The following is a 20,513-nucleotide window of genomic DNA, read 5'->3' as shown; positions in this document are numbered from 1 at the left end:
TTCTTTTTTCAGGTGTTAAAAAGTTTTGGCAATGGATTGTGGTAATGGTGACACAATATTGTGAATGTAATTGATATCACTAACTTGTAGGCATGAAAGTGACTAAAATGGGAAATTTCTTGTTATATGTGTGAATAACAGTAAAAGTTAAAAAAAGAAAAAAATGCCTATAGTATTCCAGGAAGGTAATGTAAATGAGTGAAGCTGACCAAGTTTTAAAATAATAAACTTACTCAGGTATTATTAAGTTTTATTTTTTACCAAACTCTGGTATAAGTACATGGGACAATATATACATGTTTGTGATGGGAGATTATATTTTGAATTTGAAAATGTTGAAAAGTATAAGTTGAAAACCAGGACATTCAGTAATTAAAATTTGTTTTTTAAAATCAAAACTGCTTTGATTTGGAACCAGGAAGCTGACACCTTTTCTTTTGCATCCAGATACCCTTAACAGGTCTTTGATTTTACCTCTTATTTTTAAACTTTTATTTTGAAAAATTTCAATCTTACTGAAAAATTACAAGGATAGTATAGTGAACTCCCATTTACCCATCTCCAGTAGTTAATATTTTACTATGTTTGCTTTATTTCTCTTTCTGTGTCTGTGATATTAGGTAATACATTTTTGTCTGAGTTATTGAGGGCAAGTCGCAGGTATCGTGACCTTTCATTACCGACACCTTAATGTGTTGGAGGGAAAACCATGATAAAACAACCAGATAGAGGCAGTTTGATATCCACACTATTGTTTAGTCCACATCCAGTGTTTACCAAGATTCTAAAGTTATACTAACAGGCAGTAACAACAATCATGACGCTCCCCTGAGCTGAGTCCAGGTCAGTTGTTTTGTAGGATATCCATCCTTTGGGTTTGTCTGTTCTTCTTGTGATTGGATTCAGGCTCCTGCCTTTTTGGAATGCCACCTGCAGATATAGCTTCCTTCTTAGTGCCTCCACTCAGGCCCACTGGTGTCCTCTGGGCCATTATGGCGATGGCAACTTGGATTGCTTCTTCAAGGTAGTGTTTGCAAGATTTTACCAATGATTTGTAACAAATAATTTGTGGGAAGAAGCTTTGAAACTAAATATCTTGTCCTTCAACAAATGCTCACCTAGTAGTTTTAACATTCATTGATGATTCTTGAGTGTATTGCTTTTACTATGAAGGTTGCAAAATAAGATTTTCTAATAATCATTTCTTCTGTTTTATTGAAAATTAATAATTTTTATTAGTGTGGACTCTTGGGTTCTTTTGTTATTCAGTGGTTTATAATGCTACTGTCATAATTTATTTTGAAGTTTAACTTGTGATTTGGCTAACAGGACTCCTCAAGCTGGCTCCTTTCACCTTTTTTTATGTCCCCATCTTTTTTTTTGGAAGGTTTCCTGACTTTCTGGTCCTACAATACTTTCTAGGCTCATCTATATAGGCTTATCTTATACATTTCCTGCCCCATCCCCAGAATCTGCCATTTCTCTAAGGCATTCCTTTTAGAGGGAAATGGTGTTTAGAAACCAGGCTGTAGGTGCTGGGTGTGCTCACTGCTTCTAGGCCATTTTAACAGAGTTAGAAGACAAAATATTTCCAAAGATAAAAAACACCCATGGGGAAGCAGACTTGGCCCAATGGATAGGGCGTCCGCCTACCAAATGGGAGGTCCACAGTTCAAATCCCAGGCCTCCTTGACGGGTGTGGAGCTGGCCCACGCGCAGTGCTTATGCACACAAGGAGTGTCCTGCCACGCAGGGGTGTCCCCTGTGTAGGGGAGCCCCACGTGCAAGGAGTGCACCCCGTAAGGAGAGCCGCCCAGCGTGAAAGAAAGTGCAGCCTGCCCAGGAATAGCGCTGCCCACACGGAGAGCTGACACAGCAAGATGACGCAACAAAAAGAAACACAGATTCCTAGTGCTGCTGATAAGGACAGAAGCGGTCACAGAAGAACACACAGCGAATGGACAGAGAGCAGACAACTGGGGGGTGGGGAAAAAGGGGAGACAAATAAATAAAAAATATTTTAAAAAAGCAAAACAAAGAAAACCCCCCATGAGTTTATACCTCTCATTCTAATTCCCAGAGTTCCTTTTTTCCTCAACCCCCATCCCATATGTGAGGATATTACCTATTCCATAGTTAGAATTGCTTATTTATATTTGTATTTGATTCGAGGGAGTGTTCTTCATCCTTACTGATTTAATTTTACTTTTTGAATATGTAACACTTTAACATGGCTCTAAATTTAAAAAATATACTGAAAGATTCCCTCAGAGATATGTCCTTTCCTTACTGTTCACCTACCCCCGTAGGTGATTAGGTTCATTTGTTTCTGGGGTATTCTTCCTCAGTTTCTTATTTGTAAAAATAAGCAGATACTGGGGTCTCATTCCTTCTAGACCCTTTTAATGGACTTAAGTAGGAAATATAGTTAAGAAAAGAATATGTTTACATGACTATATATGTATCTGCTGAGTTTTGCCAAAAGAGCTCAGGAAAGATTCTGTCTCTTTCCCTTTCTGTACAAGAGGTAGCATGCCATGTGTAGTCTTCTTCAATTGGCTGTTCTGACCTGGCAGTATATGCCCTGCAATTCCCTCTTTAACAGTTTATAGTGATCGTCCTCATTTATTTTTTCAGAGGTGCGTAATCTTCCACTGAGTGATATACCAATCTCTTAAATATGGACATGTAGTTTGTTCCCAATAGATACTGACAGATAATTCTGTAGTGAATATATATTTGTGCTTATGTATTTTTATACTGTTGGAGGTGGATATTCAGGGTAAATTCTTAGAAATGGTATTGCTGGGTCACAGTGTAGGACCATATGTAGTTTTGTTTGATAGTGCCAAATTCCCCTCCAGGGGTTGTGCAGTGTCCGTTTGTGCTGATAGTGTGTGAGAGTGCCTGGTTCCCCACAGCCTTGCCAGTGGAGCGTGTGGACTGGCTTTTTGCCAGTCTGAGATAAGAAATGATATATTAAATTAATTTTTAATTGCATTTCTCGTGATGGATTTACAAATTAACATGCTTGAAACATTCAGCTTTGAGTTTTACCTTGGAATGACCCTTAGTTTTATTGCTTTTTGTTGTTGAAAATTTCTTTTAGTAAATGTATGCACCCTGAGCGTGGCTGCAGGTTTCCACAGCTGCCTTCATGCTCAGGGTCACTCTTCCTGAGTATCTGTAGAGTTGTGGTCATCCATTATTGTCATATTTTGTTTTAAGTACTCTCTTGTCTGCAGTTCAATCAATTCCATTTTTGTCTCTTACTAGCAGTGAGTGAAAACGAATCAATGTCAGTTCATTTTCAAAGATTAGAAAGCCTCTTTTGGATTTCAGTCTTGGACTCTTAATTTAGACCCATCATTGTCATTTTTGGAGATGAATTTCAACATAGGACAGTTGCCCAGAATATTCTTTGCCAAATAATACCTTTAGGAACAAGTGGCCCGAGTGCAATGTCTGTGTCGTTACCTTGACCAGCCTTGTTGAGAAGGGCCCACACTGTCTTGGGGATTACTACCCCAGTCAGAAGGCTAAACCTTGGATCTGGCTTATGCTGCTGAGTTGGAAGATGAGTTTTTTTAATATGGTTTGTTTTATGATGGCCTTTTAAGTTGCACTCTTTTGGCCCAGACCCACTCTGCATATTAAACACTTTGAGAAAGAAACTTGCCCTTCCTGCTTCTTGAAACACTAGCCCCTCTTGGTCTGTCTTTTGTCTTCTCAGTTTTGACAGTGACATGGACGTGGAGAACTTCTCCAGTGGCAGCAGTGTGCCTTTGCCCGTGGACAGCACCCAGTCCTTGGCTTTGTCCCGGGTGGCTCAGGGCTGCCTGGTGGCCTCTGCTCAGCTCCAGCTAAGTGCTGCCCGGCTTGGCAGTGCTGAGATTTTTCGAATGGGCAAGGCTGGATATCTGCATTTTTATGTGAAATATTGCAGATTAAATATACTGATGAAAATAGATCCCAACAAAAGCAGACATGACCAACCAAAATGTCTGCCGTCCGGAATTAGTGGGGTAAGGGAGACATCTGGCCTATAGGGTGGCAGGTAGAGTCTTCCTATTACACAGTGCACTGGCTGTGCCTTGCCCTTCCACACCAGGTCCTCTGGAAGTGTACTGCTCGACTGCCTTCTTCCCATTTGCTCATCTCTTCCACAGATGCAAATAGGCTCTCCCAGGCCAGGCCTTGCTCTGGGCTCTGCGGCTGCAGGCTCACAGCAGGTAGAAGCCCGCCTTTGGTAACATCCTCCAGCTCTCGAAAGGCCAGAACCTTTCCCCTTTCCTTCTGATGCAGAGAGAGCTGTGCATGTATACAGTCATACTGAGTTTTTGAGAATATAAATTGAACATACTATGCATATGTTCTTATATATGTGTACATACATATGCTAAACATGTGTTTAACTTTTTTCAAAATGCATAATTTCAGTACGTACACATTTCCTGATTCCTTTTAGTGGCTGCCTGGTGTTTTATGGAGTGGCTGTACCAAAGTGTAATTAAATGAGTCCCTATAGGTAAGCATTTGCATTGTTGCTAGTTTTTTTATATTGTGATATTGTAATGAACATTCTCAGGCAGTTGTGTGTTTCCATAGGCTAAATTCCTAAAAGTGAAATTCCTTCATCAATAGACATTAATATTGTGATAGGTAATGCCAAATTGTCCTGATAAAGCTTATAGCTGGCTTCACCTCCTTCGTTTGTGTACGGAATTGCCCATTTTCCAACAGTTTCATCAATCCTGAATTTTATTGGTCTCTTTGATTTTGGTTAATCTGCTAAATAACATTTAGTTGCCTTGCTTTATTTTGTATTTCTTTATTAATGAGATTGAGCTTTTTTGTTTAATAATAATGTTTACCTATCATTTTGTGTTTCTTGGGTTGTTTGGCTCCTTTTGATTTGTGAGATTCTTAGTATATTAGGGATGGTTATGTGAATCCTTGGTATATTAGGCACAGGTAACCTTTTCTCTCTTATATGCTGCAAATACATATACATATATTTACATTTTATTGTGGTTACACACACACACACACATATATATAACATAAAGCAAGTCTGCATCAGGTGGATTAGCTCAGGGCCGTTTACTTTAGCCAATTCTTGAAATTATGAGTTTAATGGATTAGTTGTAATTTTTACTAAGAGATTTTAATTAGAAACATGACCATTACAAATTTTAAAAAGTTGTTTTGCCATTGGTTGTAACGTAGCTGCCCATCAGGGTACCTGTACCTTGCATTTTGGAAATGCTGTTTTACTTGGACAGTTCTGTTAATTGTAATTGGTTGTGACTATAAGCTCACTGAGGTCAGGAATCATTTCTTTTTTAAATTGAGATATAATTTACATGTAGTAAAGTTCATGCTTTTAAGTGTATAGTTCTGTGAATTTTGACAAACACATTCAGTCCTCTAATGACCCTCACAAGTTAAGATATAAAACATTTCCACAGCCCCTCAAAGTCCTGTTCCTCTTTGTAGTCAGCTCTTTCCCACCCCTAGCCATCATCAAGGTCTGATCCATTTTCTTTCCCATAGTTTTGCCTCTCCAGAAGGTCTGAATAATGGCATACTGCATTTGAGATTCATCCTGCAGGGCTGGTGTATTGGTGTTTCTTTCTTGAGATGCTGAGGAGCATTCTGCTGTTTGGTTATAGCACAGTTTGTTGATCTCTTCACCAGTTGATGATCAATATTAGTATATTGATAGGCTGTTTTTTTTTAGGATTTATTTATTTTCTCCCCCCACCCCCCATTGTCTGCTCTCTGTGTCCATTCACTGTGTGTTCTTCTGTGCCTGCTTGTATTCTCATTGGGTGGCTTTGGAAACTGATTCTGGGACCTTCCAGAGAGGGAGAGAGGCCATCATTCTCTTGCGCCACCTCAGCTCCCTGTTCTGCCACATCTCTTATTGTCCTCTGTGTCTCTTGTTGCATCACCTTGCCACGCCAGCTCTCCGCATCAGCCAGCACTCCTGCATGGGCCAGCTTGCCTTCACCAGGAGGCCCTGGGCATCAAACCCTGTACCTCGTATATGGTAGACGGGAGCCCAGCTGCTTGAGCCACATCCGTTTTCCAGTGGTTAGATTTTTTAAAAAATATAATTTTTTACGTAGTAATGATTATGCCATACAGTTAAATCCTGCCTTTCCCATATAATATGTCTGCACACTTTTCATTTTTATTACATATTCCCCATCTAGCACTTGAGCACTCGATGGTTCTGGTTATACTTTTTGCTTTTACTGTGTTAATCTGCACTGAGCATTTTAATGCAGAGGCTTTTTGTTTTTAATTTGTGGGTTAATTTCCTTAGGATGCATGGCAATGGCGTCAAGTAAGTTTCCCACTTCTTCCCACTGCTTTCTCTAGTCACTGCAGTAAGCATTGTGAGGGCCAGGGCCCCCTTTGAAATCTTTGCTGCATCTTCCCAAATTCCTTTTTGTCTAATTTAATATCTTGGCTAGGTGGATCTGTGGAAATACTTATTTCAATTTGTATTGTTTTTATTAGTTGTGAGGTTGGACATTTTTCTTTTGTGAACTGGCTGTTCTTGGCCTGTAAGCATTTTTCTATTGGGATTTCAGTGTTGTCTCAAGGATTTGTGGGGAGTGGCTGTAGCTCAGTTGTTGAGCGCCTGCTTCCCATGTTATGAGGTACTGGGTTCAAACCCCCATACCTCCTAAAAAATAAAAAAGCTATTTCAAGGATTTGTATGAGCCAGTACTGGTATTAGCCAGCCCTTTGCCATTAATTACTTCAGATATTCTTTCCAAGATGTTTCGGTCTTAATTTTGATTTACTTTTGAGTTTTAAACGTTTAAAAATTGTATGTTAAATGAATCTATTTTTTCAGATATACCTTCTTTAAGTCTAGGAAACTGAATTTACTTCAGAGATTTAGTGAGTATTCAATTCTGTGTTCTTATAAAGTTTTTCTGGTTTGATTTTTTTATATTTAATCTAACACTTGGAATGTTAACTTATAAAATAGTTAATTCTTTGTTTTTTATTAAAGCAGTTGTATGTTTACAGAAAAATCATGCAGAAAGTAGAGTTCCCTTATGCACCCCTCACACAGTTTTCCCTATTATTAACATTTTGCATAAGTGTTAAAATTGGCGTAACAATATTATTATTTTTTAAAATTTTTCTTTATATTTTTTCAATGTTACATTAAAAAAATATGAGGTCCCCATAAACCCCTCCACCCCCCTCACCCCACTCCTCCCAAAACAACCACCTCCTCCAACATCATGGGACGTTCACTGCACTTGGTGAACACATCTCTGAGCACTGCTGCACCTCATGGTCAATGGTCCACATTATAGTCTACACTCTCCCACAGTCCATCCAACAATATTATTTTAATTATACTTTCAACTATAGTCTGTAGTTTACGTTAGGGTTCCCCTCTCCCCACTGGTAACTTATATAGAACCTAGAATTTCTTATTTTATCCAGTTTCAAATATACAGTCTGGTGTGATGTTTATTATATTCATAAAGTTGTGGTTCCATCATCATCCATTGCCAAAACTTTTCTGTTACCCCAAACAGAAACTTCATATCAATTAGCCTTAACTCCCCATTCTCCATCCCTGCTCAGTACCTGTTAACCTGTATTACACTTTCTGACTATATGAATTTGCACATTCTGCTTAGTTCATATAATTGTGAGCATACAATATTGTCCTTTTGTGCCTGGCTTATTTCACTTAGCATGTCGTCTTCAAGGTTCATCTATGTTATAAGTGTGTATCAGAACTTTGTTGCTTTTTATGGTTGAATATATTCTGTTGTGTATGTAGCACAGTGTGGTCATCCATTCATTTGTTGATGGACACTTGGGTTTCTTCCACCTTTTGGCAGTTGTGGAAGCTTAATTCATTTTGATAAATGTTTGGTGAGACTTTAAACTGAATTGTCTCAGTGTGTCAATTGTCATAATGTGTGTGTATGTATGTGTGTGTGTATATATATGTGTATATATATATATATGTCTCTCCCTGGTGATTTCTTTCCCCCTGGATTTAGAAATTATTATATGTGAGAGTTTTGTTCTGGGCCCCTTGTTGCCTCTCTTTGATCCCCTCTGACATTCTGGGAATGGATTCTGAGGAAATGACCCTAAATATGTCCTAGATGTGTTTGTTTATTTCATTCTTGTGCCTTTTACAAACTAGTTTTTCTTCATAATGCTTGTTTGAAAAGAACAAGAACAAACTCCCTTTCTAAAGTAATATGTGTGGCTAACTGGCCCCTTCCTTTGTGTCCACAGAACTCATGGCACACCTGCAGATCCCCAGCTCTGCCAGGCTCTTTGCTTGGTTTTAGGCTTAATAAGGCAATTCCTTGTGGTCTTCGTCCCCCCCCCCCCCAATCAAGGTGTATTTGATACAGCTTGTCTGTTATTGTCTGACCCCAACTTTGGGGGACTGTCCCTCCTCTGATAAGAATATCCTACTAGTTTAAACATGTTTAAACATGCTTGTGCATCTGTAAGCTCTCTTTTGGTTCATATATACAAACACCTATGTACTTCATCTGGTGACTTGGCACTGTAAAGCTTTGTAAGTTTCATTACTGCTTCAGGTTGATTGTTTTTCGTCTCCTGTCCGTTTTTTCATGAGGATAAGCAGTATTTTCCTTCTGGTAAAAAGGGGCTCCTGCTTGTCTTGTGGAGCAGTATGCAAGTGGGGGAGCAGAGAGGAGTCTTCTTGATCACTCAGCCAGGCTCAGTGGGGGCAAACAGAAGGAGCCCAAAGGGGGCTGGGAACTCGGGGTGTCTGTTAGTGATGAAAGCCTGTGTCACATAGGCTTAAGCAAAAGGCCAGGGTGTGTTGGCTTCAGACTAGTGATTCGGTGCTAACAGATTCACTTTTTCTCCATCTGCTTCTCTTAAGTGAGGGGCAGGGCCGCAGTGGCTTGCTTCCTTTGTGGTGAAGTCATCAGGGCAGGAGCAACCCCCTTTATGTGGGACAGTGCCCCTGCCTCTCCTGTCTGAAGCCTGACGCTGAGCTCCATGGCTCTTGCGGTTTCTTGCTGCATTTGCACTGTTCTCCTGGGGGAAAAACATTTCTGTGTGTGTGACCCTATCCATGGGAGGAAATGGAAAGACAGACTGAGGACTGCCTGTGTTGTGCCAGTCCCTGGCGCAGGCGGCGTGCCTTCCGTTCTCCCCCGAGGGGTGGCCCAGGTCTGACCTGCACGGTCGGAGGCCTTCTCCCTGGCGCTCTCTTCCTGCTCGGTCCTCTCCTCTCCTGTGCTGAAAGCTGTCCTCCCAGTGGAGCCTCCGCTTCCCCACTCCTTCCTGGAGTCAGGATGCACAGAGTGTTGTTTGCTGTGTGTGCTCCTTGGGGACTGTGATGCCATTTCCCAGAGAGTTTGCAGAGCCCCCAGGACAGGACTTACCCCAGAGTTAAGAGCCCTGGTCCAGGTCCTTACCCACCTCCACTTACAATTTTTGCATTGAAATTGCTCCCTCTGTGTGTCCTCATATAGAACTCTGAGGTCTTAGGTCATTCCTACATTTAATTTCCTATGGTTTGCTCTAGCTTACTGTTTTTGAGCTGAATTCCCAGGGGTATGCTTTTCAGTAGGTATACCGCCTACAAGTTTATAAGAACTTGCTGGCTATGGAGGGATTCAGGTGTGTCATTTTAGAGATGTAGTAATTGTGCCATACACCCCACGCCAGCCTGTACTCATTCAGTGGTAGTCCCTCTGAAGGCCTCCTGGGTGGCAGGCACTGCACCAGTGCCCAGCAGCAGTTCTCACTGCAGGGAGCAGACAGTGGGTTGGGGAGAGCCCGGCAGGGAGGGGGGCTTCCCCAGAGTGAGAAATGCTAAGGTGCGTACTGCAGGAAGTTAGGACCCAGGAAGAGACCTTTGGCCCTAGGAGAGAAATGGGTTGGCTATAAGCATTAGGTCTGATTGCCAAAGTGCAAATTTTTGTTCTACTTACTAGCTGCTTGGCTTTGAGCAACTTAAGAGCAACTTATTATTGCTTATTTGAGCAACTTATTATTCCTCTGAGGGAAATAGTTCCCCCACGGGTTGATGTGAGCAGACAGTGTGACATCCCAGGCCAAGGGCGTGGCAGAGAGGCTGTCCCTGCTGGTGATGTTAGTGGCATGCGGCAGTGCCTGTGGGGCCACTCACCTGTCCTGGGCAGAGGCTCAGAAGGCATCTCAGTGCCCTGGATGTGAATTGATAGCACTGTGGTTTTGAACCTTACACCGGTGGAAATAGGCTTTCCGAGTATCTTTTCAGTGCTGTTGGATAGTAATCTTAGTAAATGGTAATCAGACAATTATATTTGCCTTTAAATAACTTGACTTTAATTTTGATTTTTTAGGATAACATTAAGTTGGATAAAAAAGGGGGGCGATAATGCACCATGGCAGCAGCTCTCAGAATGTCCAGCATCAGCTGCAGCGGTCCAGGTCCTTCACCGGCAGCGAAGGCGAGGAGCCGCCGCAGTCCCATTCCAATCTGCCCCAGTCCCCTGCCACGCCCTTCGCTCCGTCCGCGAGCCCGTCGGCACCCCAGTCCCCCGGGTACCAGCTACAGCAGCTGATGAGCAGGAGCCCCGCGGCGGGGCCCAACGTGAACCTCACCCTTCAGAACGTTGGTCCGGTGGTCGGAGGAAACCAGCAGATCACGCTGGCCCCTTTGCCGCTGCCCAGCCCCACCTCGCCGGGCTTTCCGTTCGGCGCTCAGCAGCGGCGCTTTGAGCATGGCTCGCCGTCATACATTCAAGTCACTTCACCGCTGTCCCAGCAGGTTCAGACTCAGAGCCCCACGCAGCCCAGCCCCGGGCCGGGGCAGGCCCTGCAGAGCGTGCGGGCGGGCGCCTCCGGCCCTGGACTGGGCATCTGCAGCACGAGCCCCCCTGGGGGGTTCGTGGATGCCAGCGTGCTCGTGCGGCAGATCAGCCTGAGCCCATCGAGTGGCGGGCACTTTGTGTTTCAGGAAGGATCAGGAATTGCCCAGATTGCTCCAGGGACGCAGGTGCAGCTCCAGCATGCAGGCGCTCCCATTCCGGCCAGAGAACGGCGGCTCTCCCAGCCTCCCGCGCCGTCGGGAGGCACCATCCATCACCTGGGACCCCAGAGCCCTGCGGCGGGTGGTGCGAGCGTCCAGCCTCTGGCCAGCCCCGGCCACATCACCACGGCCAGCTTGCCCCCACAGATCAGTAGCATCATCCAGGGACAGTTGATCCAGCAGCAGCAGGTGCTGCAGGGCCAGCCGCTGAGCAGGCCTCTGGGGTTTGAGAGAGCCCCGGGTGTGCTCCTTCCCGGGGTGGGCGGGTCGGCCGCCTTCGGCCTGACCACCCCACCCCCGCCCACAAGCCCTTCCAGAACCACCATGCCCCCCGGCCTCTCCAGTCTCCCTCTGGCTTCCACAGCGAGTCCAGGAGTGAAAAGGGCACCCAAGAAGTTAGAGGAGATTCCACCGGCCACCCAAGAAATGGCTCAAATGAGGAAGCAGTGCTTAGAGTATCACTACAAAGAAATGGAAGCCCTGAAGGAAATCTTTAAAGAATATTTGATTGAACTGTTTTTCTTGCAACATTTTCAAGGGAATATGATGGATTTCTTAGCTTTCAAGAAGAAGCATTATGCCCCGTTACAAGCATATCTTAGGCAGAATGATTTGGATCTGGAGGAAGAGGAGGAAGAGGAGGAAGAGGAGGAAGGAAAATCTGAGGTTATCAATGATGAGGTAAGAAGTCAGTAGTTCAGTAATCTACAGGGCTTGTGTTAAGCATACGCAAGTCTATGCAACAGTAAATGAGAACGTAACATATATTCTGGCTAATATGGTTCATAATGATTTGATGCATTAGTAGACTGTGGAGTGCATTTTGCTTATTTCCTTCATGGAAAGGAAGAGTTGTTTTTAGTGCAGCAGTGTGTTGGAAGGAAGATAAATAACAGGGCTGTCCTTGATGGTCATTAAAAACTCAGACATTTTCATTTGGAAACAAGGATTCATCTGGGTTCAGGCAGCTAATCTGGTGTGATCCAGTTCTTGCCCCTTGAGTCTAGGTGTTTGGTTGTTGACTGAAATGGTTTGACAGCTGTTGTAAGCCCTACTGCCTTTGGCCTGTGTCGGGGGCACGGGCAGGGATTTTCTCTAGCTTTAATGCCCTCTGGTTGGTTTTCCCCGTTTCACATTGCACTTCTGGAGGTCCACCCATAAGAATATGGTTAAGGGATTTAAATCACTAATGTTTTAGAGTATAGCGGCCACAATTACAAATGTATAGATACATTAATATATTATCTTAATGATTATATAACTTAAATGTGCCAAAAAATTATGTTTGAGAGTTTTTTCAATTTTTAGATATGGCCTTAGGTCTTAGATCTCGTTTTAAGCCTATACTTTTGCAAATACCTACGGAGTGCTATTTAAGATTCTTTTTGGGTGCCTGAGATAGGTGCTTAATAAATCCCCTAATTGAGACTTTTTAATACTGTAGTGGGTCCTAAGAGCCTCGTATCTGTACTTCCTGAAAAACCCCAGTTTCTCGTAGCAGGTAGGGGGTGGGTTGCACTGTGATGAGCCTTGGGTCCTTGCTGGTGCTGTGCTGGGAAGCCGGGGGCTTTGTAGTTCAGTGAGATAGCTAAAAGGGCTTGCATCCCTGCCAGCCCTTATCCTGCAAAGAAATCAGCCTTTGGGAAACAAAAGCTTGTCTCTTTGCTTAAGGTGTCCCCATTGATATTTATGGGTGTGTCTGTGTGGCTTGGCCATTTTGTGTTCTCCTTAACACCCTTTTCAGGAGGGGCCATCTTATTTTCCAAAAGTTTACATGATTATTTTGAGGATTTCATTTAAGAAAGCATGAAATTCGAGTCTCTTCATGTTGTACACCTTTGTTGTGTGTAAACTCAATCCCCTTTACCTGTGCCTATAATGAAAAGGGAAGTCCCTTTTTATGACTTCCTGCTGACCCCACCCTGTGCCCTGCTGGCCCTGCAGAGAGCAGATGGAGAGGGGCTCCTATGCAAATCCCCCATGAGCCCGTAGGACCTGTGTTCCTGGAAGTTGACACACAGTCCACAAGAGCTGCCATCTGGTTTTTAAAATGTGAAGTTACAGAATCGGAGGACCTTTTTCTTGTGACTTGAATTGGCGCTGCTGCAAGGTCTGCTGTTGAATTCGGTTGTCATGACTGTCAGTTCTGTGTCCTTTTACAGGATTTGATGCAAAAGCCTTTTGAGTCATAAACACCGGACATCAGTGAGCTGTCAGCAGTAAAATTCTAACAAAATTTTGAGCAGTCTTAAAAATTATGTTACCTTTTTTTCTCAAAATATTTCCTCCCAGGTAAAGGTTGTGACAGGAAAGGATGGGCAGACTGGTACTCCTGTTGCTATAGCAACCCAGCTTCCTCCAAACGTTTCTGCTGCTTTTTCATCCCAGCAGCAGCCACTTCAGGTACTTTTCGATGGTTCTAAAAATGTAGTCTCATCCCAAACTTTTCCTTCATCCAGATATTTTAACCTTCAATTTACTATTTGCTCTTCAGCATTTTTTTTTCCAGAGCCCATTCCTTACTTTTAAAAAATAAAAAAAAAACTTCCTTCATATAAATAATCAAATTAATTTGCATGAGTAAACAACAACACAGACCCTAATGCATTATTTTTTCCTTGATGACCTATATATTGCAGTAGTAACTTCTAGCATGCATGTCATCTAATACTTTAAGTCCCGTTCAGTGTTTGCTCGGGATCCCTTGTGTGCTGTGTTTTAAATGTTGTTTCTTTCTTGTGTCTTTTATCTGTATTTTCTAGAACAGTGCTAAACAGAACAAGAAAAAAGACTTAAATGGATGACAACTTGGTGTTTTTTGTAGATAGAAGAAATACTGAAGTGAAACCCCCTAAAAGTCTCAGTACCATAGGCTTCTAAGTGATGTTAATTGAAAACAAATTGATGCTTTTTAATTTTTGGAAGACAATCAAATATTACATAGTAATGTCAAGAACCTAAGAGTGAAGGTCAAATTCTAATAATTTTGGCATAGATAGTGCTAGGTTTAGGTTCTAAAAGCAGCTTGATCTTTGTGGTGACATGTTTTATACAATTTTTAATTTTGATATAATAATTTCACTCGTCCACAAAAGTTGCAAGACTAGTAGTAACACAAAGAACTCCCCTTATTCCCTTTACCCAAGTTTGCCAGTTGTTGCCTTTTTATCCCCTTTGTGTTACTCACCTTCTCCCACCCCCTTGCCCACTCATAGTCATGTTCTCGTCTAGTGCCCCTGGCCCCAGCCATTTGCAAGGAGGTCTGCACTAGGTAAGGACCCTCTTGTCCCTAAGCACAGTACAGTGATCCACATGAGAACTCACAGTAACGCAAGACTTGTCCACGCGCAGTTCACATCCAGACTCCGTTCGCTGCCCCGTGGTGCTCCTCATAGCTCTGCTCCCCATCCAGGGCCTCGCATTGTGTTGATCTGTCTCGCCTCTTTGGCCTTTCGTCAGTCTTCGTGACATTTTTGAAGAGTAGAGAGCAGTTATTTTGTAGCACCTCCTTAAGTATGGGTTTTCTCATGTTTCTTTGTGTTAGATTCGGGTCATGCATTTTTGAGGAGAATACTTCAGAAACGATGAGGTGTCCGTCGCAGTGGAGGCCATTATGTCCATTTGTCCCCTGCCTCTTGTTATTAAATGTGACCACTTGGCTAAGGTGGTGTGCATTAGGCCTTCTCACTGCGAAGTTGTTAGTTTTCCTTTTGCAAAAGATAAATAATTGTGGGGAGACATTTTGAGACTGTGTATCTATCCTATACCTTATTAAACTTTCTCTCACTCCTTTGGCATCTATTCAGTCTTTCCAGAGTCAGTTGTTACTTTGAAGGTTGCAAAATGGATTTCCTAACCCCATCATTCCTTCTACCTTTAATAATTGGCATCTACTCTAATGAAGAACTGTCCCTTTGCCTCCATTTATGTCTTCATTCATATATGAATTATTTAAATCCATGGGTTATATGGCATACCACTCCCGGTATTTATTTTTGTTTCTTTAAATTTATTTCATTTACATTCAGTACAATTCGCTCTTTTTGGTCTATATTTGCTCTTTTTGGTCTATAGTTCTATGAATTTTGATGAATTCATTGAGTTGTGTAACCATCACCACTGTCTGGAAACAGAACAGTTTCTCTCTCCCCTCCTCCCCCCCCCCCCCAAAATTTCCTTATGCTACATCTTTGTAATCAAACCATCCCCTACCTGCAGTTTTGTTTTTCATTTCTATGATTTTGCCTTTTTTTTCAGAATGTCACTTAAATGGAATCATACTATATGTAGCCTTATCAGTTTGGCTTCTTTCACTTAGCAAAATGCATCTGAGATTCATTCATGTTGCATGTATCAATAGTTTGTTCTTTTTATTCCTAACTAGTATTCCAAGGTATGTATAGACCATAATTTATTTAACCATTCACACTTTGAAGGGCATTTGGGCTTACTTTAGTTTCGTAGGCTCCTTAAAGCAGATTCGATGAAATGGGTTGACTTTAACAATGGGAATTTATTAGCTTACAATTTGACATTGTGAGAATGTCCAAATCAAGTCATCATTAAGACAATGCTTTCTTCCCGAAGACCAGCTGCCAGTGATCCTGGGCTCCTCCTGCCATGGTAGGCCACATGGCAGCACCTGCTGGTCTCTCTCTTCTTTTCTGGGTTTTTCTGATTTCAGCTTCTTGCTTCTGTGACTTTTCTCTCTTTCTGTTGGAATATCGTTCCATTTATAAAGGACTCCAGTAATAGTGTTACGCTCCATTGTGATTGAGGTGGGTCACATCTTAAATGAAGTAGCCTCATCAAAAGGTCCTACTTAAAATGGGTTCCCATCCACAGGAATGGATTACTTGTAAGAACATAATTTCTGTGGCACATACTACTTCAAACCACCACATGGTTGTTCCAGTTTTTGTCAATTATGAATAAAGCTGCTATAAATGTTGACATACAGTTTTGTGTTTTTTTAAAGATTTATTTTATGTATCCACCCCCCCTTGCTGCTCGCTTGCTGTCTGCTCTCCATTCGTTGTGTGTTCTGTGTCTGCTTGTCTCCCTTTGTTGGGTCATCTTGCTGCGCCAGCTGTCCGCCAGTGCGAGCCATCAGCTCTCCACGGGCGTGGGCTGTCAGCCCTCTGCGGGTGTGGCCAGCTTGCCTTCACCAGGAGGCCCTGGGAAGCGAACCAGGGCCTCCCCTGTGGTAGACGGGAGCCCAATCGGTTCAGTCACATCTTCTTCCTGACATAGTCTTTTGCATGAACATAGGTATTTACTTCATTTGGGGCCAGATTACTGGGTTGTATTTTATGTTTTACTTTGTAAGAAACTGCCCAATTTTTCCAAACTGGCTGTATTTTAGAATTCCAGTTGCTCTGCATACACCCTGGCATCTGGTATTGTCATTTTGTAAAGCTTGTATTAGTAGGTATGTAGTGGTTTTAATTTGTGTATGTCTAAAGACTAATGATGTTCAGTATTTTTTTATGCACTTATTTTCCATTTGAACATCTTCTTGGGTGAAGTATCTGCTCATGTCTTTTGCCCACTTTTGCCCTGGGTTGTTTGTTTCCTTATCATTACATTTTGAGAGTTATTTACATGATCTGGATATGTCTTTTGTCTGATGTGATTTGCAAATATTTTCTCCTAGTATGTGGCTTGTCTTTTTATTTTCTTAACACTTTTTTAGAGCAAAAGTTTTAAATATTGATGAAGTCCACCTTATCAATTTTTTTCTTTTATGGATTGTGCTTTTGATTTCATATCTTAACTCTTTAACTTTAGGTCATAAAGATTTTCTGTGTTTTCTTCCAGAAGTTTTATAGTTTCATGTTTATATTTAGAGCTGTGATCCATTTTAAGTAAATTTTTATGTAATGGGGGAGAAATAGGTAGAGAGGTTCCCCCGCCCCCCACCACCATACAGGTATCCAGTTGTTTCAGCTCTCTTTCTTAAAAAGACTCTCTTTTCTCTGTTGAATTGACATTGCATCTCTGCCAAAAATCATTTCATCATATTATGTGTGGGTCTACTTCTGGGCTGTCTCTTCTCTTCTATTTAACTGTCTTGATTACAGTAGCTTAATAATAAGTCTGGAAATCAGGTTGTATGAGGTCTCCAACTTTTTCAGAATTGTTTTGGTCATTCTAGTTCCTTTCCCTTTTCATATAAATTTTAGAATCAATTTGTTGATATCTTCAAAACATCCTGCTGGGAATTTGATTGGGATTATATTGAATATATTGACCGGTTAGGGAGAATTAACAATGTGACAATATTGAGCCTTTCAGTCCATGAATTTAGTACATCTCTCCATTTATTTAAGTCATCTTTGATTTATTTCATCAGTGGTAGTTTTCAGCATAACAATCCTGTAAATATTTTGTTAAATTTGTAATTAAGTACTCTGCTTTTTGTGTAATATTGTAAATGGTATTTTAAATTTTATTTTACTTCCATTTGTTCACTGCAAGTACATAGAAATACAATTGATTATTTGAACTTGTGTTCTGCAACTTTGCTAAACTCATTCATTAGTTTTAGGAGGTTTTTTTTAGTTCTGTTAGTTTTTCTACATAGACATCATGTTGTCTGCAAACAGAACAGGATTTTTTTTCCCTTGATTTATATGCCTTTTATTTCCTTTTCTTGCCTTTTTGCACTTGCAAGGACTTCTGCTATGATGCTGAATAGAAGTGGTAAGAGCAGATATCCTTGCCTTGTTCCTGGTCTTGGTGGGAAGGCATTCAGTCTTTTACTCCTAAGTATGATGTTAACTGTAAGTTTTATACATATCTTTTATCAGGTTGAGGAAGTTCCCTTCTATTCGTAGATTTTTGAGAGGATTTATCATGCATGGATGTTGAATTTTGTCAAATGCTATTTCTGTATTTTTTTTAGATGATCATGTGATTTTTCTTCTTTAGTTTGTTAATTGGTGAATTACATTAAATTGAGATGTAATTTACATACAGGGAGATACACCGATCTTAAGTGTTACAGTTCACTGAGTTTTAACAAATACACCTGTGTAACCCCCATTGCCTTTCTTTCTTTCTTTTTTTTTTTTAAGATTTATTTATTTATTTAATTTCCCCCCCTCCCCTGGTTGTCTGTTCTTGGTGTCTATTTGCTGCGTCTTGTTTCTTTGTCCGCTTCTGTTGTCGTCAGCGGCACGGGAAGTGTGGGCGGCGCCATTCCTGGGCAGGCTGCTCTTTCTTTTCACACTGGGCGGCTTTTCCTCACGGGCGCACTTGCGCGTGGGGCTCCCCCACGCGGGGGACACCCTTGTGTGGCACGGCACTCCTTGCGCGCATCAGCACTGCGCATGGCCAGCTCCACACGGGTCAAGGAGGCCCGGGGTTTGAACCGCGGACCTCCCATATGGTAGACGGATGCCCTAACCACTGGGCCAAAGTCTGTTTCCCCCCATTGCCTTTCAAGCCATACATTTCCATCACCCCAAGAAATTTCCTTTGCTCCTTGCCCGTTAGCTGCTGTGTCCACCCCCCTGCCCATTCTGTCTTTGTTTTGATGCTCAAATTATCTGTGAATTAACCAGTAGGGAGCCCTTTAGGCACTCTGGTATACTTGTGACACATTCTTACTGCTCTCTGAGCCTGCCCTTCCTTCCTTTATCCCTCCCTCCCTTCCTTCCTTTCTTTTTCTTTTTTTAATTGTGGTAATATGTAACATGAAATTTGCCATTTTAACTATTTTAACACTTCCTTTCTGGCACAAAATGTTCATCTTGTATATTTCTTGATCCAGCCCTGAAATCAGCCATTTCTCTAAGGAGTTCAGGTGCCATTTAGTGGAGAATAAGAATTTGAAACCAATATTTAGGTGTTTGTAATGAGTTTTTTTTTAAGATTTATTTTTTATTTCTCTCCCCTTCCTTACCTCCCCCCCACCCAGTTGTCTGCTCTCTGTGTCCCTTCGCTGTGTGTTCTTCTGTGTCCACTTATATTCTTGTTAGTGGTACCAGGAACCTGTGTCTCTTTTTGTTGCATTATCTTGTTGTGTCAGCTTTCTCTGTGTGCCGCACCACTCCTGGGTGGGCTGCGCTTTTTTTGCGCTGGGCGGCTCTCCTTATGGGGCCCACTCCTTGCGCGTGGGGCTCCCCTACACGGGGGACACCCCTGTGTGGCACGGCACTCCTTGCACGCATCTGCACTTCGCGTGGGCCAGCTCATCACACGGGTCAGGAGGCCCTGGGTTTGAATCCTGGACCTCCCATGTGGTAGGCAGACACTCTATCCATTGAGCCAAATCTGCTTCCCTGTAATAATTTTGATACAATCTGATGATAAATCTTTAATTGAAGATTGTTTGAAAATTTATCAGTGGGACATCTTTCCTTTTAATGCTTAGAGGAGTGTTATCTAATAGTGCATTTATAGGTCTTCCTGATCAATATTTGCATAAGAACAGAAAACTTTTTGTTATCAGAGGGCCAATAGAAGGCAAGGAGTACCCATAAACATAGGAATAATATGCTTTGTCTCACAGTGGTGCAGACGAAACCACTCTTGAGTTATTACACTCACCAGATTGTCAGAATTAAACTGAATGGAATCTGTTGACATACCAAAGGGAATTCTCTTCTACTTTGGATGAACGTGTGACTTTGTCTAGCCATTTGGAAACCTTTTGCTTTATCTGGAAAAAGTGCACATGTGCATACTGTGCGACCCAGCAATATATTCTAGAGATGCTCTGGTATTTGTGTGCCAAAATACATGTAATAATGCTCCTGGAAGCCTTGGCTGTAACTGGAAAGAACTGAAGTATCCAGTGGCCGTAGAGTGGGTAAGTGGATTGTGTGAATCTGTACAGAGTACAGTAGTGTGAATGAATTAACCATTTCAACACCATGCATCAACATGGATGAATTGCAGTAACATAATATTGAACGAAGGAGTCAGAGAAGAATGCAGAGAGTAGAGTTCTCTTTACATAAAGTTCAGTACTAAGCAGAACCGAAGAAAATGTTGCTTAGAGATAAATCTGTAGGTGATAACACCTTAAAGAAAGGCAAGGAAATATTTAACACAATTCAGAAACCAGTTCCCTAGATGGGTGTCTTCATTTGCTGGGACTGCTGTGATAAAGAACCCACAGCCGAATGGCTTAAGGCAACAGTTGCTTATGGTCTGACAGTGGTGGAGACCAGAAGCCTGAGTCGTGGCGTCAGTACCCTTCAGGTTCTGTTGGTGGCTGGCAGCAGGCCACGCGGCAGCTCCATCTCTGCCTCTGTCTTGCGGCTGTCCCCTTTCTGTCCCCTGCTGACTGTGGCCAGATCTCCTCTCCTTATAGGGACACCAGTCTATTTGATTAGGTCCTACCCTGGTCATTTGGCCTCATCTTAACTAATCACTTCTTCACAGATGCACTTTCCAAGTTGGGTCTGATTCACAGAACCAGGGGTGATTGATTGCT

The 20,513-nt window shown here is 42.1% G+C and overlaps 1 protein-coding gene across 12 annotated transcripts in view; it reads left to right on the top strand.

Annotated features, from left to right (window-relative positions):
• The window catches only part of EP400 (E1A binding protein p400), a 177,958-nt gene that overhangs the window by 33,049 nt on the left and 124,396 nt on the right, over nucleotides 1–20,513 (top strand). For 7 of the 12 annotated variants that reach the window (XM_058281188.1, XM_058281196.1, XM_058281194.1 and 4 more), the window contains exons 2-3: nucleotides 10,377–11,746; nucleotides 13,358–13,468. In XM_058281188.1, the coding sequence (XP_058137171.1) occupies nucleotides 10,412–11,746; nucleotides 13,358–13,468 (1,446 nt within the window). In that variant the 5' untranslated portion in view covers nucleotides 10,377–10,411. The remainder of the gene's footprint in view (nucleotides 1–10,376; nucleotides 11,747–13,357; nucleotides 13,469–20,513) is intronic. The other 5 variants (XM_058281195.2, XM_058281190.2, XM_058281189.2 and 2 more) reach the window with 1 other exon arrangement.

The sequence above is a fragment of the Dasypus novemcinctus genome, chromosome 19 (genome assembly GCF_030445035.2).
Source record: "Dasypus novemcinctus isolate mDasNov1 chromosome 19, mDasNov1.1.hap2, whole genome shotgun sequence".
Taxonomy (NCBI): Eukaryota; Metazoa; Chordata; class Mammalia; order Cingulata; family Dasypodidae; genus Dasypus; species Dasypus novemcinctus.
This window is presented reverse-complemented; position numbering and strand designations above follow the sequence as displayed.